Source organism: Chiloscyllium plagiosum, unplaced genomic scaffold (assembly GCF_037043375.1).
Source record: "Chiloscyllium plagiosum isolate Xiang-an unplaced genomic scaffold, Cpla_swu_hap1 HiC_scaffold_10, whole genome shotgun sequence".
NCBI classification, from domain to species: domain Eukaryota; kingdom Metazoa; phylum Chordata; class Chondrichthyes; order Orectolobiformes; family Hemiscylliidae; genus Chiloscyllium; species Chiloscyllium plagiosum.
The window spans coordinates 50,424,739-50,451,990 of NW_028270148.1; the positions used below are offsets into that span (position 1 = coordinate 50,424,739).

Here is a 27,252-nt window from a genome sequence, read left to right on the forward strand (position 1 = left end):
ATATGCTTCAACATTTTGCATTCAAATTCACCTTTTTCATTAAGACACTGACTTGCAGGACTACTAGAACCCCTCAAGCAAAGGATTACAGACACTGCCAGAGGTTTCATTTGACATCATTCAGGACAAAGTAGCCAGCTTGATTGGCACCACATCTACAAGCATTCACACTCTCCATCAACAATCCTCAGGAGCAGAAGTGTGTACTATTTATGAGGTGCACTGCAGAAATTCACCAGAGATTTTTAGACAACACCTTCTAACCCGCAACCATTTCCAGCAGAAGGTCAATGGCAGCAGATACATGGGAACATGCCACACACCAACCTGACTTGGAAATGTATCATTCTTGCTTGGTCAAAATCCTGGAATTTCCTCCCTAATAGCATTGTGGGTTTACCCACTGCACTGGTTCAAGAAAATAGCTTATCACCACCTTCTCTGGTTTAGAGAATGAGAGAGAAAGCAAAAAAAGAGAGAGACAGAGAGAGAGGGAAAGAGAGAGACAGATGTTTTCACTTGGAATTAAGCTGCAAACTTGGCTGATTATTTGCAGTTCTTGACCTTGGACATTAGTAAGGTGTACCATATGTGCAAACGTTAAGTCGGGAAATTATCTTCCAGGTTTCAGTGATTGATAAAACCACAGAAACAAGTTGGCAATTATAATGATCTTGATCTTTTTCATTCCATAGGCATGTGATTGAATAAACTCACCCTTTTTAACAATATGTGGAAGACCCTCTGGTTCTGATGGAGATTTATCTTTTGCAACAGGCCTTAAAATATTCTCATGCTCTTTATCACTTCTTGTCCTCTTTGCAGAATTCTGCAAAGCTTCTGATTTCAATTTATCTCGTTCCTCCTTAGATTCTGCTCCCCTTACTCTCTTTGCAGTAAGGTTTGATTGAGCATCTGGGCGCTTTTGGTGACTTTTGTTTCCAACTAATTCCAATGGAGCATCCATGGTCTGATCTGCAATATTGCACACACTTGGAGACTTCAGATATTTTTGCTGACTCTTGAACTGACCAGGTGACTTCTTTTCACACTTGTGTACAAGTGATCTTGGTACAGCAACTTGTTCGGCAATACCATTCTCATCTTGAGCATTTGACTGTTGGAATTTATTGCTCAAGAAGACCACCCTGCTCTTTAACATTTCATTTTCCTCCTGCAGTTTGTGGCTGCTTTTAATCAGGTTCCAATATTTCTCCATATTTTCGTCAGCTTCTTTTGTTTTTTCCTCTAGTGCCTCTTTTAGTTTCTCCACCTCAGTTGTTTGGTCATCTATCTGTGAATCTGGACAAGACATTAAAATTATTAATCTATGAACACCTTACAAAGATTGAATAAAATCAGGGTTATGGCAAGCTAAGTGAATTTTATAACCATTGTTAAATTTGATTTGCCTAAAATTTATCATTCATAACACTCATCTATAAATAGGTCAGGTCCTGTTATCATCTCATTTTAATCATTTGGCACAGTGCTGGTTAAAGAAAATATACTTGTGATGGTGAACAAATAAATATACTTCTATGTTAAAATTTAAGTTCAGATAGAAAATAAAGAAGAAAATGTGTCTGTATGATGCAGTTGCCACTTATAAAACTTGAAATTCAAAATAAAAATTCAAATGATTATGAGGTATTAAAAATTGTTGTTGAGAATATACATAACAAGGGTTATGGTATAGATAAATTAATTTTTGAGCAGCAAGATGAAGGACTACAAAACAGATTCATTTTGCAATCTTCCTTACTAAGGATAGAAATACTAACATGATCGAAAAGATACCAAAGGAAAAGAACGCAGTGCAACTTTTAACAAGCTTTTTTTCAGAAAACATTTGAAGGAATAGTATCCCTTTGTTCCTCAAATGCAATGTCAGTAATTTTTTCCAAAAGAATGCAGTGCAGTTTTTAAAGTTATTTTTAGAAAAGTGAGTGAAGGAATAATATGCAATAATATACCCTTTGTTCCTCGAATACAATGTCTGAAAAGATTTCCAAATTGCAGCAGCGCAAATCTTTGCATCTCATAATCAGTCAAGAATGATTGCTACTAGAATAGTCCATGTAATGTCAACGTGTGACAAATTTTGGGTAATTTTCTGTTGTGAATGAATATAATATATAATTTAATTTTTAAGCTCAGAATTTCTTTGAAAGAATAGATGTCATTGTTTGCACAATTATGAAAAATATTGTTCAGTAAAGCAAATACCAAAGGAAAAGATTTACAAGTTATGATTAGGAAGGAGTCAGGCAGAAGTTAGCAGATGTTTCAATTAGTCCAAAATAAATTAACTAGTTCAAAGGATGAACTAAACCATCTGCATTACTTGCACATTTTGTTTGAACTGACAAAAGTTAGTTGAATTTCGCTCATTTTCTTTAGTTCAAATGCTGGATTCATCTACTGTCTACTTACCTAGTTTTGGGTTTTTTTGTAGTTGTGCAATTAGCTCCTCTTGTTGCTGAATGTGTTTCTTCAGTGACTCCTTTTCATGTTCAAGCTGCTTACAGCTTTTCATCCAGAGTAGTAGTTTATTTTGAGCACATTCTTTGTCTCCTTTTAGCTTAGCCATAGATTTTTGCAGTTCATCTGCCTAAAAAATCGTCATTGATAAAAAATTCTTCAATAATTGTTTAGGTACTTTTATTTTCCAAATAAATGTGTTCATTCAAGTTTGTAAACCATTTAATAACTTCTTAGATATTAAAAAAAAATTCTCTCCTTCCTAGGCTCAAGAAAATCACATGATGAAGAATAGAACTAGAATTAATCTCAAAACACTTTAAAAAGCATCTAGGTAGAGCTTTTTCCCAAGTAAACTTTATTCTTAAAATTTGTAAAAGTTATATACAAACATTTTGACTTGAAAATTCAATGTCAAAATACAGCAGGTTCCATTTTTATGTGTCTCAATACAACTTTCGGCCCAATTATCTGTTTCTTTCAATCTATTCCTATTCATAAAGAATAAATTAATCTCCAGTTAATGTATTACATTGCATACAACTGTATACAATTAATTACAATTAGTTCACAGCAGAGGTGGGTCATGAAGTGCTGCAATTCAGCATTTATATACAGTACTTGATAAAAGTTTATAGAGGAAGTACTGAAATGACATTGGTTCAAATGCTAATAGATCACAGTCCAGCAGCAGGGAGAGGCGCCTTTTGGCCCAAACTGATCTGTGCCGACCAATATGTCCATCCACACTAACTCCATTTCCCTGCACTTGGCCCATATACTTCTAAACCTTTCCTGTCCAAGCATTTGTTCAAATGCCTTTTAAATATTGTTAATGGACCCACATCAATCACCCCTCTACTGGCAGCTCATTCCATACACGTACCACCCTCTATGTAAACAGGTTGCCCCTCAGGTTCCCATTTATTCTTTCCCCTCTTACCTTAAACTGATGCTCTCTAGTCCTCGAATCCCCAACCTTGGGAAAAAGACTGAGAGTATTCAAACTATCCATGCCTCTCATGATCTTATACAATTCTATTAGATCCCCTCTCAGTCTCCTATTCTCTAAAGAAAAAAGTCCTAACTTGTCCAACCTCTCCCTCTAACTCAGTTCATGAAGTTCTGGCAACATCCCGGTAAATGTCTTCTGCATTCTTTCCAGTTTAATAACAACCTTCCTACAGCAAGGTGACCAAACGAACACAATACTCCCCCAGTGCAGCCTCACCAATGTCCTGTACAACTGCAACATAATTTCCCAACTTCTATACTCAAATCCCTGAATGATTCAGGCCAGTATGCCAAAAGCCTTCTTCACTACCTTTGAGGAAAAAGTGAGGTCTGCAGATGCTGGAGATCAGAGATGGAAATGTGTTGCTGGAAAAGCGCAGCAGGTCAGGCAGCATCTAGGGAACAGGAGAATCGACGTTTCGGGCATTAGCCCTTCTTCAGCCATTCCTGAAGAAGGGCTAATTCCCGAAACGTCGATTCTCCTGTTCCCTAGATGCTGCCTGACCTGCTGCACTTTTCCAGCAACACATTTCCATCTTCTTCACTACCTTGTCTATCCGTGACTCCACTTTCAAAGAACCATGCACCTGAACGCCAAGGTCCTTCTGTTCCACTACATTCCCGAAGGACCTACCTCTCACCATGAAACTCCTACCTTGATTTGACTTTCCAAAATGCACCTTACACTTATATACATTAAACTCCATTTGCCATTTCTCAGCCCACTTCCCCAGCTGATCAAGGTTCTGCTGCAATTTCTAATAACCTTCCTCACTGTCCTCGATGCTGCCTGTGTTAGTGTCATTTGCAATGTGCTAAGCTTTTCAGTTCGTTGCCCAGAGATTGCAAACAATTAATTAGCCCGAGTGCTTGTTTGTAAACATGTCACATTCACTATATTAGAATATGCATGATCGTGGGCACTAGGAAGGATTATTTAGTATAAGCCTTTTCCAGTAATTGTGAACAGAGGAAAGCTAGAGAAAGAGACGGGCGGTCAGATTTTTATTTTTAAAAATCACTGCAAATGTGACCCTCTATAGGCTTCAAAACAGAATGGAACTGGGGAAAAATATTTTGATAAAGCAGGACAATTCTGTTATTTGTAGTAGGTAGCATTTTCACTCCTTTGTACTATTACATATCATTCTAATCATCTAGTAAATCTGATAATACTTTCTGCTCTTTACAATTGCAAACATTAAAATTAAACTATTTTGTGTTTCTTTTCTGTTCCTGTTTACTGAACAGGTGCATACTTCCAACGAGAATATCCAGGTCAAATCATACCCTTGAGTTAGACTATTGTACAATGTTTTTATTGGGCAGCATGCACATTAAACTAAAGGTATGCCTGTCAGATTTGTATAGCATTAAAACCCTGAACTATTTGAACACTTGTCTGTGGTCTGTTTACATCAATAGAAGTCTTAAGTGTAGAAATAAGCTGCTATCCAGACTTCACTTAAGTTTTACCTTGCAGATGGCATCTTTTAAGGTAACATTTATTTCTTCTTTTGCAGCTTTTAGGTTGTTCATTTCTATTTCTTGTTCAGTTAGCTGTTTCTGCATTCCAGCCAATCTTTTTTCATCCAGCTGCATTTGAACATCGTGCTAACAAATTAAATGGAGTATTTATAATTAGTAAGGAAGTATTCGTCTTTGGGGTAAATACGAACAAAATTCTCTGAAATAAACACTGATAAAGTAAAAGCAAAAAAAAAAGTTACTTATAACAAAATTTTCATGATTCTGTCCAATTTGGAACGGATATTGGTGAGCTTTAAAAATGACAGTCAGGACCCATTTCATGGTCTCTGCCCACATCCACAATTTTTAGCCACACAGGGTAAGGGTACAGGAATAAAGCCTACACATAGCATTCCTGACCTCGGCAGCTCCAATGCAAATGTGGGCATTTCAAACCCTGAATTTTAATGAAAGTCAAGCCAGCTTTTTAAGATATAGTCATGGCAGCTCAGAGAATTTGTGAACTGTAAAGGATATTTGGTCTGGTACAGGGTATCTTTTAACAAGTAAGTTTCAACGGTATTACTAATTTCACATGTCATAATTCTGTATGTTGAATCTGTTTAGAATGCAGCAATTGATGATGCTCTTAAAACTGACCATTAATCTGACCTTCGTGATGAGAGTAGAAAAATGTTCCAATACTTTACATTACATTATCTAATATATAAAGTGCATTGGACAGTACTGTTATTCAGATGTGACTGTATCAATTGTTCCTTGTAATTTAAAGTTTCCGTTACTTGACAGCTCTGACATCTCTGCTTCTGCTTTAAACTGTTAGCAGCTGACTGAGCTTTTTCATTGTCAGCTTAGTCATCTGTTTCACCTAGTTTATACTTTGACGACATGGTTCAACACTGTCATTGAATTTGAAAGCCTGAGTGTATTCAGCTCCATAAGTTTTGTTTATACAGATGGGCTATGCAATTCTATATGAGTGCTCGGATAGGTTCTAAATGTCAGAAATGGATTCAGCCGATGAGGGGTTGTTGTCACAGCTCTTAAGGGAAATGCAATTTTATTCAGCTTATAGGTTTAGGTCTACTTTGTAGGAATCTTTGTCTTGAAATGGTTGTTAGTTTTACCACCACAGATGACTGAATGATTTTGTTTTGAGAGTTTAAGAGCATCACAAAGATTTTCCAATAGTACTGCAGGGCTCAAAGGTTATATATAATGGATGCAGAGGGAATGGCCATGAAAGTGATGGATATGGGTGAGAGGATGTGGTTGAGTGTTATGGAGAGGATGGCAGGGGAAGCAAGGTTGGTAGCTTGACACTCAGCTACCAAGTTGGACAGATGTTACAGGGGACTGAGGGAGGTCTTCTAACCTGACAGCATTGGCATTTGTCCACCTCCATTTCTTCCTCAGGTTTGCTTTATGAGGCGGAGTTCCTGACTCCAGCCAACCTCCCCTGTGATGAAAATAATGTGGGTAGTATTGTCTGGCAGGATGCAGATTCTTTTTGTTGAGAAATGGCTTGACTCATGATTAATACCTCAAAGTTTTGAATTTGGGCACTAATCTTAATTGAGAATCCAATCCATTACAAACTTAATGTAATCAATGCAACAATTGTTATAGTGATTTAATTTTGATAATCAATCAACTGTGAACATTCTTGTTTAACAAACCCTTCAATGTGTTATTTAACAAAGATCCCTTTCTTTGGGCCATGACTTAAAAATGTTTTTTGTACCTTTCCACTCAATCTCATTAACATTCTGCTTAAGTCCTAAAAACATCAAAGACCCAAAATATACATCATCCATGTGGAAAAGCTTACTTTTCTATCAAAGAACAAGAAACATAGCTTCACTCTGGGAAACCATCAAAATTGCATGTCTATGTGCAGTTATTGCCAGGACCTGCCAACCAGAACAAGCAATATGCAAATTCAGATCTAGGTTAAAGGTTAATTACTTCCCACAATCACACAGCAAGTACCTGCAACAGCAATAAGATGCACAATTAGGTACTCAATTTTAGCAATATTGTAGAACAGACAATAGACAATAGATGCAGGAGTAGGCCATTCTGCCCTTCGAACCAGCACCACCATTCAGTATGATCATGGCTGATCATCCTCAATCAGTATCCTGTTCCTGATTTATCCCCATAGCCTTGATTCCACTATCCTTAAGACCTCTATCCAACTCTTTCTTGAAAGTATCCAGAGACTTGGCCTCCACAGCCTTCTGGGCAGAGCATTCCATACACCCACCACTCTCTGGGTGAAGAAGTTTTTCCTCAACACTGTTCTGAGTGGCCTACCCCTTGTTTTTAAACTGTGTCCTTTGGTTCGGGACTCACCCATCAGCAGAAACATGTTTCCTGCATCCAGAGTGTCCATTCCTTTAATAATCTTATACATCTCAATCAGATCCCCTCTCAGACTTCTAAACTCAAGCGTATACAAGCCCAGTCGCTCCAATCTTTCAGTGTAAGGTAGTCCTGCCATTCAGGGAATTGACCTCGTGAACCTACGCTGCACTCCCCCAGTAGCCAGAATGTCTTTCCTCAAATTTGGAGACCAAAACTGCTCACAATATTCCAGGTGCGGTCTCACCAGGGTCTTATACAGCTGCAGAAGGACCTCTTTGCTTCTATACTCAATTTCTCTTGTTATGAAGGCCAGCATACTATTAGCTTTCTTTACTGCCTGCTGTACCTGATGCTTGCTTTCATTGACTGATGTACAAGAACACCTAGGTCTCGTTGTATTACCCCTTTACCTAACTTGACTCCATTTAGGTAGTAATCTGCCTTCCTGTTCTTTCCACCAAAGTGTATAACCATACATTTATCCACATTAAACTGCATCTGCCTTGCATTTGTCCACTCACCTAGCCTGTCCAGGTCACCCTGTAATCTCCTAACATCCTCCTCACATTTCACCCTGCCACCCAGCTTTGTATCATCAGCAAATTTGCTAATATTACTTTTAATACCTTCATCTATATCATTAATGTACATTGTAAAAGCTGCGGTCCCAGCACTGATCCCTGCGGCACACCACTGGTCACTGCCTGCCATTCCGAAAGAGAACAGTTTATCACTACTCTTTGTTTCCTGTCAGCCAACCAATTTTCAATCCATGTCAGTATTTTGCGCCTAATACCATGTGCCCTAATTTTGCTCACTAACCTCCTATGTGGGACTTTATCAAAGGCTTTCTGAAAGTCCAGGTATACTACATCCACTGGATCGCCCTTGTCCATCTTCAGAGTTACATCCTCAAAAAATTCCAGAAGATTAGTCAAGCATGAGTTCCCCTTCATAAATTCATGCTGACTCTGACCTATCTTGTTACTGCTATCCAGATGTGTCGTAATTTCATCCTTTATAATTGACTCCAGCATTTTTCCCACCACTGAGGTCAGACTAACTGGTCTATAATTCTGTTTTCTCTCTCCCTCCTTTCTTAAAAAGTAGGACAACATTAGCCACTCTCCAATCCACAGGAACTGATCCTGAATCTATAGAACATTGGAAAATGATCACCAATGCATCCACGATTTCTAGAGCCACCTCCTTCAGTACCCTGGGATGCAGACCATCAGGTCCCGGGGACTTATCAGACTTCAGACCCAACAGTCTCTCCAACACCATTTCCTGCCTAATATAAATTCCCTTCAGTTCAGGTCCTTCAGCCATTATTACATCTGGGAGATTAGATCTGTCTTCACTGAGGAAGACACGAGCAAAGTACCAATTCAACTCTTCTGCCATTTCTTTGTTCCCTGTAATAAATTCACCCGTTTCGGTCTTCAAGGGCCCAATTTTAGTCTTAACCATTTTTTTCCTTTTCACATACCTAAAAAAGCCTTTACTATCCTCCTTTATATTTTTGGCCAGTTTACCTTCGTACCTTATTTTTTCTTTGCGTATTACCTTTTTAGTTATCCTCTGATGTTCTTTAAAAGTTTCCCAGTCCTCCAATTTCCCACTCATCTTTGCTATGTTATACTTTTTCCCTTTTGTCTTTATATGGTCCTTAACTTCCCTTGGGGAGAAAGTGAGGGCTGCAGATGCTGGAGATCAGAGCTGAAAATGTGTTGCTGGAAAAGCGCAACAGGTCAGGCAGCATCCAAGGAACAGGAGAATCGACTTTTCAGGCATAAGCCCTTCTTACTTTCCTCATTCCTGAAGAAGGACTTATGCCCAAAACGTCGATTCTCCTGTTCCTTGGATGCTGCCTGACCTCTTGCGCTTTTCCAGCAACACATTTTCAGCTCTTAACTTCCCTCGTCAGCCACGGCCACCCCTGCCTCCCCTTAGGATCTTTCTTCTTTTTGGAATGAACTGATCCTGCATCTTCTGCATTATACCCAGAAATACCTGCCATTGTTGTTCCACTGCCATCCCTGCTAGGGTATTGCACCATTGAACTTTGGCCAGCTCCTCCCTCATAGCACCATAGTTCCCCTTATTCAACTAAAATAATGTCACTTCAGATTCTACCCTCTCCCTTTCAAACTGCCGATTAAAGCTTATTGTATTGTGGTCACTATCTCCCAATGGCTCCTTTACTTCGAGGTCCCTGATCAAATCCGGTTCGATGCACAACACCAGATCCAGAATTGCTTTCTCCCTGATAGAACAGCTGGTGCTGGAGCCTAAGAATCCATCTCGGAGGCACTCCACAAACTCCCTTTCTTGGGGTTCAGTACCATCCTGATTCTCCCAGTCCAACTGCATGCTGAAATCCCCCATAACAACTGTAGTAATATCTTTGCAACAGGCCAATTTCAGCTCCTTATTCAACTTACACACTACATCCAGGCTACTGTTTGGGGGCCTGTAGATAACTCCTATTAGGGTCTTTCTACCCTTAGAATTTCTCAGCTCTATCCATACAGACTCTACATCCCCTGATTCTAGGTCCCCCCGCGCAAGTGACTGAATATCATTCCTTACCAACAGGGCCACCCACCTTACGAAAACACGTATAGCCTTAAATAATCATTTCCCAGGCCCTGTCCACTTGAAGCTACGTCTCAGTTATCCCCACAACAACATAACTGCCAATTTCCAAATGAGCCTCAAGCTCATCCACCTTATTTCTAATGCTTCGTGCATTCATATATAATATTTTTAATTTGTTACTCCCCTCACACTTCCTATCAATCCCTATTTCACTTGACCTTACGGCATGATCCTTTTTTGAGTTTTCTGCTCCATTGATTCCGTTGTCTTTCTTGACTTCTCTTGTTCTAACTTTCCCTTTAACTTCCTTCTTAAACTTCCAGTTTGTTCCCCCCCCCCCCCCCCCCGCCATTTAGTTTAAATGCAGCAGTGTTGCAGTGGCAAACCTACCTGCCAGAATGTTGGTCCCCCACCTATTAAGGTGCAACCTGTCCCTCTTGTATAATTTATCCTTACCGCTAAACATAACCCAGTGATCCAAGAATTTAAATCTTTGCTTCCCGCACCAGTTCCCCAGCCATACATTAAAGTCCATTATTTTCCTGTTCCTGTCCACTCCAGCCCGAGAAACTGGAAGCAAACCGGAGATAACCACCCTGGATGTCCTGCTTTACAGCCTTCTTCCGTGTTCTCCGAAGTCCCGCTGTAGAATACCCCTCCTCTTCTTCCCAACGTCATTTGTGCCGACATGCACCACCACATCTGGCTCTTCACCTTCGCCCTTGAGGATTTCCTGCACTCTGTCTGCGATGTCCTTAATCCTGGCACCAGGAAGGCAACACACCATCCTCGAATTCCGCGTGTTGCCGCAGAAACCCCTTTAAGTCCCTCTCACTATGGAGTCCCCTATTACCACGGCTCTGTGTGATGTCTGACTCCTTGGCTCTGCCTCCACGTCGATTTCTGAATGGCAGACCTGACCGCCTCTCGGACTGGCAGTGACGCCTGTCTCTACAGTTTCCAAGAGATTCAACCTGTTCCTGACAGGTACTTCCCCCAGGGTCTCTTGCACTTGTCTCATCTCTGCCTTCCTCATCGTCTTCTCCCTTCTACTCTCTCCTGGTATGCTCGGTGTAAAAACCTCGCCGAAGGTCCTGTCCAGAAAGATCTCGTTCTCTCAGATGAGCCTGAAGTCATCTACTTTCTTCAGTGCTGCAATATGCTCTGTCAGAAACTGAACATGTACACATTTTCCACAGTTATACGAGCCAGCTACACCAGAGTCCCTGACCTCCCACATCATGCACGCAGTACACTGAATCAGCTTGGCAGTCATGTCTTCACCCTCTTCAACTGTGGCATAATCACTTCTCTCAATTTCTTTGTCGAAGACTCCTGAGCCAAAGACTCGCTCTTTTCTCAACAGAAACTTCCCTCGACCCCCAAGTTTGTTGCAAGTCTGTGGACCTGGGGCCTAGAACACACCTACTTAAATAACACTCACCCACCTTCCTAACAGCCTCTGCGCTCTGACTTCACTTCCGCCCAGGTCTCACCACTCTCTGCTGCAAAATTGTGATGGATAAATAGTGACAAGGAAACAGGGAAAGCTTGCATACACTTCTGCAAATAATTCCAACTATTGTTTATCTCTGCATACTCAGCCAATGGACCTTGATGTGACATCTCTTCAAAAATATGGCCCCTCCAAAATTAAAGCGTTCATTCCACCCTCTGCCGAGGTGCAAAGATGGATTATGTACTCCTCTAAACTGATTTTAAACTCACCAACCTCTGTCTCTGAACTGAGACTGCTACAATTGAAGCATGACAGGCAACGTACACATCTGGGTGCTTGAAAACAGAGCAATTAAATATTGGAATAGTCAGAGGGCAATAAGAAAGAGAAAAAGGTTTCATAATGTTGACTGTCATATTAGAGGAGAGTAGTGCAAATATTTGCATATAAAAGGAATTTGTATTATGCTTGAGATCATATTAAACATAACTAAAGACACAAATAACCGGCCATTCATCACATTACATGTACTAGGCCTTTACCAGTTCCTTTTGTCATGCAACAGTCATTACATTCTAAAGTTAATTCACCATATTATGTGAAACCTGGTTAATGTCAATCCGTGTATTCTGCAAGATTCCCAATTCTACACACAAAACTAATTATTTAATTTTTGTCTTAGTGCTGGATGAATCTGTTATCAGTCCCGGTTAGGTACAGTATATTACCTGATCTTGTAAACCTTTAAGCACAGCTTGATGCTCTTCCTGGATGCACTTTAATCTGTGTTTATGTTCATCTAGATCCTTCTTGAGGACATCAGTGATCTGAAGTTCATTTTGAAAATATCCAACATCCTTTTCTAACTTGTTTTTTTCTGATTGAGAAATTTCTAGCTGCAACTAAAATTAAAGGCAATTTTTAAAATGGAGACAAACACATCTAAAATATTACTTCTATTACTATTTTTTCATTCTTGTATTGAATCTTTTACTGACTTTTCAAGGAATCAATGAATAATTAGCCTCCATTTGCCTCCATTACAAAAAAAAAGAAATGCTGTTCTGGTTAGATTCAAGACTGCAGTCACAACTAATTTCTTAATACCAGGAAGTGTAGGTGGCTAAGTTATCGTAAAAATAGTGTCTTTTTTAACTTTACAAAACCCATTCCTACAATCAATACTGCTGTTTTTTCGTAAATATTTACTTTGGTCACAGTTTTATAGATAAATACCAAATTGCTTGCACTAAAAAAAATCCAAACTTATACTTTATCACATTGGTGAAAACTTTGATTTTTGCTGGAATTTTATGATACTGAACCTTAAAACTTTCTGTCTGACTTCTAAACTCTTCAAGTTGTGCAGAAATCAAATTCTTCTCCACATCATATTCCTGCTGCATTTTCAGAATCTTTTCATTGGCTATAGTTAAGTCATCCTGCAGTTTACGATTATTTTCTGTCCGATCATTTACCTGAAAGATAGCCATTTTATTGATTACTAAACATTACAGTTGTTTGATCATTTTACCAAGTGCCAATATCTTGTCATGCATTTAATGTGACAATATCAAAAGTTACTGTGGAAAAAAAAGTTTCATTTATAATATAAACATAATTGCTTTAAGACACATTTGATAACAGTGGTCCAGATTTTGCAGCCACATTAGTGAAATACATTAGCTAGTTGGCTAGAGACTCTCTAGTTCCAGCAGTGCCAGGACACAGTAGTGACCACTGGAGTAAGTACTAGAAGTTCACTTAAAACTGAATACGTCTTTGACTTTAGGCATTACGAATTCATATTTCCATCACTAATACAAATGTAATGCCAAGTCAGGGACAGCTCCAGGTGATACGGACATCAATTAAATAGCGTGAATAGTCAACCACATGGAAATTCTCATAGATAATAAAGCTGACAGTAAAATTCATTTGTAATGCCCTCTCAATGATGTTTACAGAAAGCAAAAATACACATTGGAAGCTGAAATACTGGGAAATATTTTATGTTCCGTCACCAGCATATATGAAGTTTAAGAATGAATTTACATAAAATAAAGCAGCCGGTCAACGCATAACCTTGCTACACATGCTTGACCCGTCTCCCATATGACCATGGGTGGGAAAGTGACCACTTCAAAACCTCATTCCACCTCTGTGGCTGTGAAGTATGCACCTGGGGAACAATCAGCCAGTCTAACAGCGGGTAGGAAGGGGGAATACTACCTCTTCTGGTAAAACTCCATGGCTAGCAGGGACATCCCTGCACTCTCAAGATGATAAATTCTCATGTCATTAAGGTCACCACCAAGCAGTATTACACTACAGGGAAGCCAGATTTGAAGTCAGCGAGGTGCCAACCAATTTTTCAAACGGCATGAAAGGAATATTTTCCCCTACAAATTCATCCATTATTAATACACTTATATTATTGATAGTACACAAATATAAAATTAATTTTCAATGGGCCAAGTGGTTGTTCAATAATAGTTACGAATATGTATGCTATTAAATATACAGTTGCATATTATTAGCAAATCACTACCTTTTTCAGACTTTAACAATAACATTACACAGGAAAAGGGAAGTCCTCATCCTTTCAGTGATTTGTAAAAAAAAATTGTACTGAATGCTCCAACAACATACAGGAGCAGGCAATCACTTGACAGCAGCTTTTGGATTTTCGTGTTGAATTGCATATATCTGAAGACCAACATTGAATAATGATGAACACCAACTCTTTCACCATTATTAAATTACTTTATCTCGGAATATAGTCTGGTAGCCGTTCAAAGATCCTTATGTGTAACCAGGTATATAGATACATAGGGAGTAGGTTTGCTCGCTGAGCTGTAGGTTTGATATCCAGACGTTTCATTACCTGGCTAGGTAACATCATCAGTGGCGACATCCAAGTGAAGTGAAGCTGTTGTCTCCTGCTTTCTATTTATATGTTTGTCCTGGATGGGGTTCCTGAGGTTTGTGGTGATGTCATTTCCTGTTCGTTTTCTGAGGGGTTGATAGACGGTATCTCGATCTGTGTGTTTGTTTATGGCGTTGTGGTTGGAGCGCCAGGCCTCTAGGAATTCTCTGGCATGTCTTATATAGATACATTTACAGTATTTACACTGTCATGTTTACCTGATGTTTATGAAATCAGTGACAGCACTATTTTGCCACCTACATTTAAAAAAAACCAAAGCCAAAAACTGGAAATTTTGTATGAAGTATACAAAAATCAAGAAATACTAAATATTAAGCCAAGGAACAAGAAATGGCCTTCTGCACTTGACAAAACACCATCTATCATTGGTAGAAAAAAAATCAAGCCTTCTCTCAAAGTTTTTATTCATTATGATATTATGTTAATCTTCCCTTTAGGCTGCAAGGACCTCTTATCTCATTCTGGAACAAATAGGCTGTGTGTGACCAGTGTTCCCTTTGAGATGCATACATGTATGGAGATACAGCAAAGAACTGCACAATGCAACAAATGTGCCCCAAAACGAAAAGAGACATTTGGGACAACATTCCTGGTAAAGTCAGCATTTATTACCCGTCCCCATATGCCTGTAAATGGGTGACTTGCTATACCACTTCAAAGGGCAGTTTAAAGCCAACCAAAGTGCAGTAGGTCTGAAGTCACATTCTGACCAGATCACAAAAGGTGGCTTTCCTTTCCTAGTATAGGATATAACATATCTTTTTAGGGAAGTCCTGTAGTTATGTGCGCACTATTACTGGTACTACTTTTAAAATTCCAGGTTCCTTTCTAATTGAAGCAAAACCCACGGTAGGGTTTGAATTCAATTCGCCCAATCATTAGTCTGGACCACTGGACTTTTGATATGGTAGCAAAACCACTCTGCTAGCAATTCCAATGACTTCTTCCTTAAAATTCTATTGCCACACCTCATTCTCTTTTTCAATACAGGTTTAAAATCCAAGGTGGTACTCTCCCATTTTCAGACAAAGTACAAAAGCAGATAAGTTTCGAGGAAGGAAACCTGCAATCTATAATTAAGAGAATGTTCACCATAGGAAAACCCATTAGATCTTCAAGAAATTGGGCTGTAAATTACTTGCTGTTGGTCTTTTTATTGGATTTAAGACCCATGTTGAGACTGTCCCGGCCACCAGCCAAACAGAGCAACACCAGAATTTGGCAGCATCATATCACAGGCTGTGGCTGCTGCCAGTATAACAGCCCCTACACCCCCAGTTTAGGAAAAGGTGACATTACAGGGAAGTAATGGCCTAGTGGTATTACAACTATATTATTAATCCAGAGATCAGATAAGGTTCTGGAGACCTGGTTTCAAATCCTGCATGGACTATGACATAATCTGAATTCAATAAGAAAATCTAAATGAGAAAATCAATAAGAGTCTAAACTGTTGTCAAATGCCAGAAAAACCCATCTGGTTCACTAATGTCCTTTAGGGCCGAAACTGCAGTTTTAACCTGGTCTGACCTCCAGGTGACTTCAGACCCACAGCAATGTGGTTGACTCTCAACTGCCCTCTGTGCAATTAGGGACGGGCAATAAATGCTGTCCTAGCTAGTGATGCCCACGTCCCATGATTGAATAAAATCTTCTTGGTAGAGGCTGCAGTTACAGAGAGGCAAGGGATTGCTCTCATCAGCGAGCTGACCATGAAAAATGACATTTGGCCAATTTGACCATAAGATTGTGGGACTCCCTCCCACTTCTACACCCAGAAATTTCCCACCCACCCATTCCAGTTAACCAAATGGATAGAGTAACTCTTATTCATTCCGCCCGGAGCTGCCCAGGTAGGTCAAAATCCTTACAGTTTTTAATTGACAATTCAGGTTTTACTTGGTAAGAGGGCAAGAATGTGGGTATTAGGCCTTCCGGTTTAGCACTGAATTTAAACAAAGCTGGTGAGTTTTGGTCCATCACTATACCAGTTAATCAAGTTCCCTTCCTGCCTTAGCACCCAGAAGATTCTGCTCCAAGACTCAGGAGGAGTATGGCATATTTTTCTCTGTTTTAAAATGTGATTGCAGACACTACCTGGATAGAAGGCTAAGGGTTTCACCATATTGGCCAACATCTCATCTTATCAATCTCCAATGTCTCTGTTAAGCTTAGTAATGGGAATGCTTTGTATTTTTGAAGTATCTTGGGGCATTTTCTTTATTAATGATGCTCTATCAAAGCAAATGTTCGACATTGCGATTACAATATTGGTCAGAGCATTTGCTCATGCCATTAATGTTTGCTTTGCTTAATTTATGAATATATAAATCATTTCTGCTACGAACTTGCAATTACTTCATGAAAGTTTCCAATTATGACAACTAAATAACATTGAAACCATTGTAAATCTTTCAAAGGCAATGCAAACTTGTTAGCTGGAACACTATTTGTACTAATATTCCACTGCAACATTTTCACTGGGAGTCAGTACGTCAATAATGACGAGGTAAACGTAAAGGACTGAAGTTACTACAAGTAGGTCAAGTGTCATTTTCGTCAAGTGTCATGGAAGCTTTCTCTACACGAGGCCGAGCAGGTTTTCTCACATGATTACCCCAAACACACTTCATTAAGTACATGCTGCATCCCTATGGCATTCTTCGCATTCATGCTACCCAAATCTCTCACTCACCATAGGTACAAGTAGTCGCTATTTAAGATCTCTTGCACTGGTGCCATTTTGAACAGCAGCCATGTCCCCAGTCAAATGCTGACAGCCTGGATTTGCCCTTCAGCACACATGCTGTGGGACTGCATTGACAATCCAACATTTCTCAAGGCACATACGTGGCACAGCTGACAGTTCACTGCAAAGACAATTGTACATTCCTACACTTGTTGCTGTTTCAGCACCAAGTCATACAGTTTACCTGGCCTTTAGTGACAACCCATTTTACAAAATTATCTCGGTCAGTGCTACTCTTTCCCAATGCACAATCCCCAATGCTGCACTGCAATGAAAGATGCCAGTGCACTTCAAAGTGCAGCACTGCAGTGCAGGTGCAAATTGTAAGTGGATCGGACATATAGGTCTATCTGCTCTAATGCAAATTCGCTGTAGCAATTTACAAATTAGGGACAATGATTCTAAAACGCAAATTTTTTAAATGTGTTGGTTATAATGGATTACATCGGCAACACTTTAAGCACTGTTTCTAAGGCACAATTATTCTATAACGTGCAGTTGTACAAGAACACATCTAGAAAAACTATCTGTATGCCATGAAGATATAGAGAAGCTGGTACTTGATAGATTCAACTTTCCATGACCACAGAGTACTCATGGCACATACTCTCAGATGTTGGCGATTGAGGTCTAGAGGAAAAAGCGTAACCATTTGTGACATTCATGACTGTCTAGTGTCTATACGGCAAATGGGTGAGATGCAATGATGAATTATGTACTCCTCTAAATTGATTTTAAACTAACTAATTTCTGTCTCCGAAGTAAGGCTGCTACAATTGAAGCATGACAGGCAACCTACACATTTGGGTACTTGAAATTGAGTAAATAAAAACCAGAATAGTCAGAGAGCAAAAAAAAGAGAAAAGGATTTCATAATGTTGACTCTCATCTGGGCAGAGAATAGTGCAATTATTTGCATATAAATGGAAGTTGTATTATGCTTACGATCATCTTAAACATAACTAAAAACAGAAACAACCTGCCATCCATCCCATTACATATAATTGGCCTTTACTTGTACAAAATGGTTCCTTTTTGTCATGTGACAGTCGTCACATTCTAAAGTTAATTCACCATATTATGTGAAACAAGGCTATAGACAGTTCTTGTATTTTGCAAGATTTCTAATACTAAACACAAAACTAATTACAGGCATGCCCTGCTTTTTGAAAGTTCATTTTACACCACTTTGCTTTTATGAAAGACCTACCTTAGTACCTGTTTTTGCTAACCAAAAGAAATCCAAAGAGCATTTTCATTTTTACACAAAAAAACAAAATTTATCCCATATAAATGAATGCTTCTTCGCGTTATGCCATTTCAACTTACGAAAGGTTTCATAGGAACGATCTACTTTTGGATAATGGGGGATACCTGTATTTAGTTTTTGTCACAGTGCTGGATGAATCCGTTATCAGTCCTGGTTAGGTACAGTATATTACCTGATCTTGTAAACCTTTAAGCACAGCTTGATGCTCTTCCTGGATGCACTTTAATCTGTGTTTATGTTCATCTAGATCCTTCTTGAGGACATCAGTGATCTGAAGTTCATTTTGAAAATATCCAACATCCTTTTCTAACTTGTTTTTTTCTGATTGAGAAATTTCTAGCTGCAACTAAAATTAAAGGCAATTTTAAAAATGGAGACAAACACATCTAAAATATTACTTCTATTACTATTTTTTCATTCTTGTATTGAATCTTTAACTGACATTTCAAGGAATTAATAAATAATTAGCCTCCACTTGCCTCTATTACAAAAAAAAGAAATGCTGTTCTTGTTAGATTCAAGACTGCAGTCACAACTAATTTCTTAATACCAGTGTAGCTGGCTGAGTTATCGTAAAAATAATGTCTTTTTTTTACTTTATAAAACCCATTCCTACAATCAATACTGCTGTTATTTTGTAAATATTTACTTTGATCACAGTTTTGTGGACAAATGCCAAATTGCTTGCACTAAAAAAAATCCAAACTTCTTATACTTTACTGTTGATCACATTGGTGATAACTTTGATTTTTGCAAATGTCAGATTGTTGGAATTTTATGATACTGAACCTTAAAACTTTCTGTCTGACTTCTAAACTCTTCAAGTTGTGCAGAAATCAAATTCTTCTCCACATCATATTCCTGCTGCATTTTCAGAATCTTTTCATTGGCTATAGTTAAGTCATCCAGCAGTTTACGATTATTCTCTGTCAGATCATTTACCTGAAAGACAGCAATTTGGTTGATTACTAAACATTACAGTTGTTTGATTATTTTACCAAATGCCAAAATCTTGTCATGCATTTGATGTGACAATATCAAAAGTTACCATGGAAAAAAAAAGTTTCATGTATTATTAACATAATTGCTTTAAGACACATTTGATAACAGTGGTCCAGATTTTGCAGCCAGCAATGTAGTGAAATACATTAGCTAGTTGGCTAGAGACTCTCTAGTTCCAGCAGTGCCAGAAACAGTAGTGACCACTGCAGTAAGTACTAGAGTTCACTGAAAACTGAATACGTCTTTTGACCGAAGTCATTATGAAGTTCATATTTTCCATCATTAATACAAATGTAATGCCAAGTCAGGGACAACTCCAGGTGATACAGATATCAATTACACAGCTCGAATAGTCACCACATTGGGGGCAAAGTATTGGGGGCAAAGTACTAGATTGGATTGAAAATTGGTTGGCTAATAGGAAACAAAGGGTAGTGATAAACGGCTCCATTTCGGAATGGCAGGCAGTGACCAGTGGGGTACCGCAGGGATCCGTGCTGGGACCACAGCTTTTTACAATATATGTTAATGATATAGAAGATGGTATCAGCAATAACATTAGCAAATTTGCTGATGATACAAAGCTGGGTGGCAGGGTGAAAAGTGATGAGGATGTTAGGAGATTACAGGGTGACCTGGACAAGTTAGGTGAGTGGGCAGATGCATGGCAGATGCAGTTTAATGTGGATAAATGTATGGTTATCCACTTTGGTAGCAAGAACAGGAAGGCAGACTACTACCTCAATGGAATCAATTTATGTAAAGGGGCAGTACAGAGAGATCTGGCAAGCATGCAGGTACAGCAGGTAGTGAAGAAGGCTAATAGCATGCTGGCCTTCATAACAAGAGGAATTGAGTATAGAAGCAAAGAGGTGCTTCTGCAGCTGTACAGGGCCCTGGTGAGACCACACTTGGAGTACTGTGTGCAGTTCTGGTCTCCAAATTTGAGGAAAGATTTTCTGGCTATTGAGGGAGTGCAGCGTAGGTTCACGAGGTCAGTTCCTGGAATGGCAGGATTACCTTACACTGAAAGACTGAAGCGACTGGGCTTGTATACCCTTGAGTTTCGAAGATTGAGAGGGGATCTGATTGAGACGTATAAGATTATGAAAGGATTGGACACTCTGGCAGTAGGAAACATATTTCCACTGATGGGTGAGTGCCGAACCAGAGGACACAGCTTAAAAATACGGGGTAGACCATTTAGGACAGAGCTCAGGAGAAACCTCTTCACCCAGAGAGTGGTGGCTGTGTGGAATGCTCTGCCACAGGGGGCAGTGGAGGCCCACACTCTGGATTCATTTAAGAAGGAGTTGGATAGAGCTCTCAAAGATAGTGCAATCAAGGGTTATGGAGATAAGGCAGGAACAGGATACTGATTAGGAATGATCAGCCATGATTATATTGAATGGCGGTGCAGGCTCGAAGGGCTGAATGGCCTACTCCTGCACCTATTGCCTATTGTCTATTGTCACATGGAAATTCTCATGGATGATAAGGCATACACTAAAATTCATTCAAAATGCTCTCTCTACGAAGGTTACAAAAAGCAATAACACATACTTGAAGCTGAAATATTACGATAAGTTTTATGTCCCGTCACCAGCATGTGAAGTTTTTGAGTGAAGTTACATAAAATAAAGCAGCTGGTCAACGTATAACCCTGCTACACACACTTGTCCAGTCTCCCATATGACCATGGGTGGGGTACTAACCACTCCAAAACCTTATTCCACCTCTGTGGCTGTGAAGTATGCACCTGGGGAACAATCAGCCAGTCTAACAACGGGTAGGAAAGGGGAATACTACCTCTTCTGGTAAAACTGCATGGCTAGCAGGGACATCCCTGCACCCTCAAGATGATAAAATCTCAAGTCATTAAGGTCACCACCACAGCAGTATTACTGCAGGGAAGCCAGATTTGAAGTCAGCAAGGTGCCAACCAATTTTTCAAACGGCATAAGAGGAATATTTTCCCCTATGAATTCACAGTATTATTAATAGATTTATATTATTGATAGTACACAAATATAAAATTAATTTTCAATGGGCCAAGTGGTTGTTCAATAATAGTTATGAATATGTATACTATTACACAGTTGCATATTATTAGCAAATTGCAACCTTTTTCAGACTTTAACAGTAACATTACAGAGGAAAAGGGAAGTCCTCATCCTTTCAGTGATTGTTAAAAAAAGTAATTATACTGTGAGTGCTTCAACAACATACAGGAGGAGAGAATCACTTGACAGTAGCTTTTGCATTTTCATGTTTAATTGCATATATCTGAAGACCAGCACTGAACAACAATGACCATTAACTTTTTCACCATTATTAAATTACGTTATCTCAGCAATATCGTCCTGCATCCCTTCGAAGCTCGTGCAATTTGGAATACATGTAAAGCCAATAGCTTACTTTCTGCCAACTATTGTCAAAAAAAAAGCTTAGCTTAAAAAGAGTAAAGATGTCTGTGTGGAGTTTGCACATTCTCGCCATGTCTGTGTGGGTTTCTTCTGAGTGCTCCGGCTCTTTCCTACAGTCCAGAGATGTGCAGGTTAGGTGAATTGGCCATTGTGTTCAGGGATATGCAGGTTAGGTACATTAGTCAGGGGAAATGTAAGGGATTAGTTCTGGGTGGATTACTCTTAGGAGGGTCAGTGTGGACTTGATGGGCCGACTGGCCTGTTTCCACACTGTAGGGATTCTATAGCTTACAGTTTTCACACTGTCATGTTTACCTGATTTTTATGAAATCAGTGACAGCACTATTTTGCCACCTACATTTAAAAAAAACCAAAGCCATAAACTGGAAATTTTGTATGAAGTATACAAAAATCAAGAAATACTAAATATTAAGTCAAGGGTCAAGAAATGGCCTTCTGCACTTGACAAAACACTCTCAATCGATCATTGGTAGAAAAAAAAAATCAGGCCTTCTCTCAGTTTTTATTCATTCACAAGATATTATGTCAATCTTCCCTTTAGGCTGCAAGGATCTCATGTCTCATTCTGGAACAAATAGGTTGTGTGACCAATGTTCCCTTTGAGATGCATACATGCATGGAGATACAGCAAAGAACTGCACAATGCAACAAATGTGCCCCAAAACGAAAAGAGACATTTGGGACAACATTCCTGATAAAGTCAGCATTTATTACCCGTCCTCATATGCTTATAAATGGGTGACGCTATATCACTTCAAAGGGCAGTTTAAAGCCAACCAAAATGCAGTAGGTCTGAAGTCACATTCTGACCAGATCACAAAAAGAGTGGCTGATTTCCTTTCCTGGAATAGCATATAGCATGTCTTTTTAGGGAAGTCCTGTAGTTATGTGCGCACTATTACTGGTACTACTTTTAAAATTCCAGGTTCCTTTCTAATTGAAGCAAATTCCCCAGTACCCACGGTAGGGTTTGAATTCAATTCTCCCTCCCATTTTCAGACAAAGTCCAAAAGCAGATAAGTTTCGAGGAAGGAAACCTGCAATCTATGATTAAGAGAATGTTCATCATAGGAAAACCCATCTTGGGAGTTCAGTTCGTTGTCACTGGGAATCAGTACATCAATAATGACGAGGCAAATATAAAGGAGTGAAATTTTACTACAAGTAGGTCAAGAGTCATTTTCATCAAGTTTCATGGATGCTTTCCCTCTAGGCCTAGCAGTTTTTTCTCAGATGATTACCACAAATACACCTCATTATGTAAGTACTGCTAAGCAAATACTCACTCATTGGGATCCTTTGCATTGGTGCCATTTTTGAACCACAGCCATGTCCCCAGTCAAATGCTGGTAGACTTGATTTGCCCTTCACCACATGCTGTGGGACTGCATCGACAATCCAACATTTCTCATGCCACATACGTGGCATAGCTGACATATCACTGCACAATTATACATTCCTGCACTTGTTACTTTTTAAGCATCAATTCATAAAGTCACAGCCCATCTTACAAAGTGATCTCAGACACTGCTACTCTTTCTCAATGCACAATCCCCAATGCTGCACTGCAATGAAAAATGCCAGTGCACTTCAAAGTGCAGCACTGCAGTGCAGGTGCAAACTGTAAGGGGATTGGACATTCTGCTATAAGTTGCATTCTGTTAACGCAAATTCGCTGTAGTGATTGACAAGTTGGGGACAATGTTCCTAAAGTGTGAACTTTTAAAATGTGTTAGCTGTGATGCAATTACATCGCCAACACTTTAAGCACTGGTTCTAAAGCACGATAATGCCGGGTTGGACAAGAACACAACCATCACAATGTAGAAAAACCACCTTTATGCTATGAAGATATAGAGAAGCTGGTACTTGATGGCTTCAGTTCTCCATGAACATAGAGTATTCATGATGCGTACTCTGAGATTGATGTCCAAGATGGAGGTCCAGAGGAAAAAGCATACCCGTTGTGACATTCATGTCTGTCTAGTGTCTATATGGCAAATGGGAAAAAAGGAGACTGCATACTAATGAGGCATGATTACATAGTAAGGAGGGTGATAATCCACTCTTGCCCTTCACGAGTCAGAATCTTGTCTGGACATTCAGCATTTGGTTAGAAAATCTGACCTATTAGTCTCAAACTAAAAATCATCTCACTTAATTTTCTCAAATTTCTCACCAAATCTCACATCCTTCAGGGCCTGGAAAGATTCCACACAAATTGCATCAAAGATCTACAAAAATAAATCTTCCTTGTAAATTGATAAACGAAGTATGATAGGCTGCATACTCAGCCTCATAATTGTACTCCTTATACACTCATGAGTGTGGCCAAATTCAGCTCTAACTCCATTTTTAAATTTGTTGCTGACACCACCACGGTGGATTGGATCTCAAACAACGACGAGCCAAACTACAGGAAAGAGATAGAAGAGTTTAGTGGAACGGTGTAAAGACAACAATCTCTCCCTCAATGTCAGTAAGGCGAAGGAGCTGGTCATCAACTTCAAGAAACGGAGTGAAGGACACATCCAACAATATTGATGGTGATGATGTGAAGGTAGTCGAGAGCTTCAAGGTCCTAAAATATCATCAATAATCTGGCCTGCTTCGTCCACATCGATGCTTACAGTCAAGAAAGCACACCAACATCTCTACTTCCTCAGAAGGCTAAGGAAATTCACATGTCCACCGTGACTCTTACAATTTTTATAAATAGCATCTTATCCGAATGCATCACAGCTTGCAATGGCAATTGCTCTGCCCAAGACCACAAAGAAATCACTGAGAGTTGTAAATGCAGACCAATCAATTAAGCAAACCACCCTTCCAACCATTTACTCCGTCTATACTTCTCACTTCCTCAGGAAAGCAGATAACATAATTAAAGACCCATTCCACCCCAGTTATACTCTCTTCCACCCTCTTCCATTGGGCAGAAGATATAGAAGTTTGAAAACACATACCAACAGATTCAAGAACAGCTTCTTCCCTGCTAATATCAGACATATGAATAGACCTCTCATACATGAGAATTGATCTTTCTCTGCACCTTCTCTGTGGCTATAACATTATATTTTATATTCTGTTCTATTATCCTAATGTACTTATGCAAAGTATGATTTGTCTAGATAGCATGCAACACAATTTTTTTCATTGTATCTTGGTACATGTGACAATAATAATAAATCAAATCAACAGGGTAAATCATAATGGAATTATTGCTCTGATCCAAGTTTGGGAGTTAAAGGAACATGGGAACAGCAATATGTCATTCAGTCCTTGACGCAAATTCCATTAATGAGATCATTGCTAATCTGTGGCCTATGTCCAAATACCTGACTTTGGCCCATACCTGCTAACAAAAATTTATCTATCTCAGATTTAAATTAACTTCTGATCTAATAACAAGTGTGGACTGTGAAAGAGAGTTCCAGATCTCTACCACCCTGTGTATGTAGAACGTATATGCTTTCTAACATCTTTCCTCAATGATCTTACCCTAATTTGTAGACTATGCCCCTAGTTTTAGAATCTCCAGTGGAAATAGTTTATTTTTACCTTGTCTTTTCCTGTTAATAGCTTGAAGATTCCAATCAAATCATCTGCTAACTTTCTAAATTCTAGAGAAAACAGACTTAATTTATACAATTTCTCCTTATAACTTAATCCTTGAAGTCCAAGTACCATTCTTCTAAAACTACTATAGTCCCTCCAAGGACAAGGTATCTAAGATATCTTCCCAAGGTGTGGTGCCAAGATCTGCTGAACAAAAGGAAGCGAGGATAAGACAAAGACAGTTTATCTAAACTATAATTTAAAACTGAAATGGAGTTTGGTGTATGTAATGCTACCAATCTGTTAATTGCCTAGTTCAATATGTAATTAACACAAATCTGTTGAATGTCTACTTTAATTGTTGCAGTGTACTAGGAATATGAGGAAGAGTTAGCCAAACTTGGTGCACTACAGTGAAAGCACTGGGTGTGTGGGGATTGCTGCATTGAAGGGGTTGTTTTACACACAAAACATCACCATACAAATTTATAAAGGATTGAGATGAATGTGGTTAGAAATCCAATATACTAGGTTTATAATTTATTTTACCAAACATTGAGAGGAATATCTAGTTTATATTGTACTCTTTGGCTAACTATCACAGTTTGAAATGGACACGTGCACAAGTGAAAGACACTCAGAATTTGTGCACGATAAAAGGCATGGTCAATTTAACCTCTCCTAACGGTGTTCAATTTACATTAAGAGACATATGTTGCATGTGGCCAGATTCCATTATGTTTTACCTTGCAGATAGCATCCTTAAATGCAACATTGATTTCTTCTTTTGCAGCCTTTATCTTTTTGATTTCCATGTCTTGTGCAGTAAACTGTAATTCCATTTCGACCATTTTCTTTTGGTATGACTGTACTTGAACTTCATGCTAACAAATTAAAGACAGCACTTGATAAGGAAATATTTGTCAAATTAAGTATGTACAAAGTACTCTGACATTAATACTAATGGCTGATAAAGTAAAATAAAAAAATACTAGCCAACAAGCATTTAATCTCCGAAAAGTCCAAAACATGTCAAATGATTATTACAATCAAATTGCAACAAATTTCAATGAATGATTTACACCAGTCTAACTTTGACGACTAATTAGCTAAAAATAAATATTATCTCTCACAAAACCATTTATGCAATGTTCTATTTAGGAAAAGTATTTTTCTTTTACTATTCTTTCCCACGAAAAACATATTTATTTTCTTAGAGAACTCAGAATTCATCTTCTAAAAGGAAGCAGCTTGTTCACTTCATTTCAAAGAATGAGAAATAACAACAAAACTGTATGCAGGAGCAATATTATTTCAAAGAATTTCTCAAATAAATACTTAAAATCCAAGCAATCTGAAACAGCATTTTGATTAGATTAGATTCCCTACAGTGTGGAAACAGGCCCTTCAAACTTAATTCAGATTATTCATGGCTAACTACTAGTCAGGTATAAGCAGGGAATGAAAACCCCTATAGTATGTCTACATATCACAAGCAAAGAGGCAAAACAATAAACTTTCAGTCTGCATGGCTAAAGAAGAACAAGTATGAAAGAAGTGTATTCATCTGACAAATGGAAGGCAAGCTTATTGCTGAACCTGCAAAGTTTGAGAGGCATTTTTAAAACCTTGACATCAGTCTATTGCGTTCAAAGTTTCAGGAACAGCAAATAATTCACTCCCTTGCCGATTCATTCCACAGTGTGGAATGCAGATTCATACTCATTGTATTCAAACAGATAATTTTAATTCTGGAAGTGAATTAAAATCTTATGCCCGAAGACTACATTCAACAAGTACAGTAATAAGCATAGCCTCTTCATAATGTGCAAGGTTCCCTGGCATCCCTACCCC

The 27,252-nt window shown here is 38.8% G+C and overlaps 1 protein-coding gene across 4 annotated transcripts in view; it reads right to left on the reverse strand.

Moving 5' to 3' along the window:
• cenpf (centromere protein F) overlaps nucleotides 1-27,252 on the reverse strand; it is a 106,647-nt gene that overhangs the window by 3,133 nt on the left and 76,262 nt on the right. For 2 of the 4 annotated variants that reach the window (XM_043695815.2, XM_043695814.2), the window contains exons 16-23: nucleotides 26,145-26,282; nucleotides 19,181-19,333; nucleotides 18,564-18,737; nucleotides 12,748-12,900; nucleotides 12,151-12,324; nucleotides 4,975-5,112; nucleotides 2,437-2,614; nucleotides 718-1,302 (exon numbers count right to left, since the gene is read on the reverse strand). In XM_043695815.2, coding sequence (XP_043551750.2) covers nucleotides 718-1,302; nucleotides 2,437-2,614; nucleotides 4,975-5,112; nucleotides 12,151-12,324; nucleotides 12,748-12,900; nucleotides 18,564-18,737; nucleotides 19,181-19,333; nucleotides 26,145-26,282 — 1,693 coding nt within the window. The remainder of the gene's footprint in view (nucleotides 1-717; nucleotides 1,303-2,436; nucleotides 2,615-4,974; nucleotides 5,113-12,150; nucleotides 12,325-12,747; nucleotides 12,901-18,563; nucleotides 18,738-19,180; nucleotides 19,334-26,144; nucleotides 26,283-27,252) is intronic. The other 2 variants (XM_087991327.1, XM_087991328.1) reach the window with 2 other exon arrangements.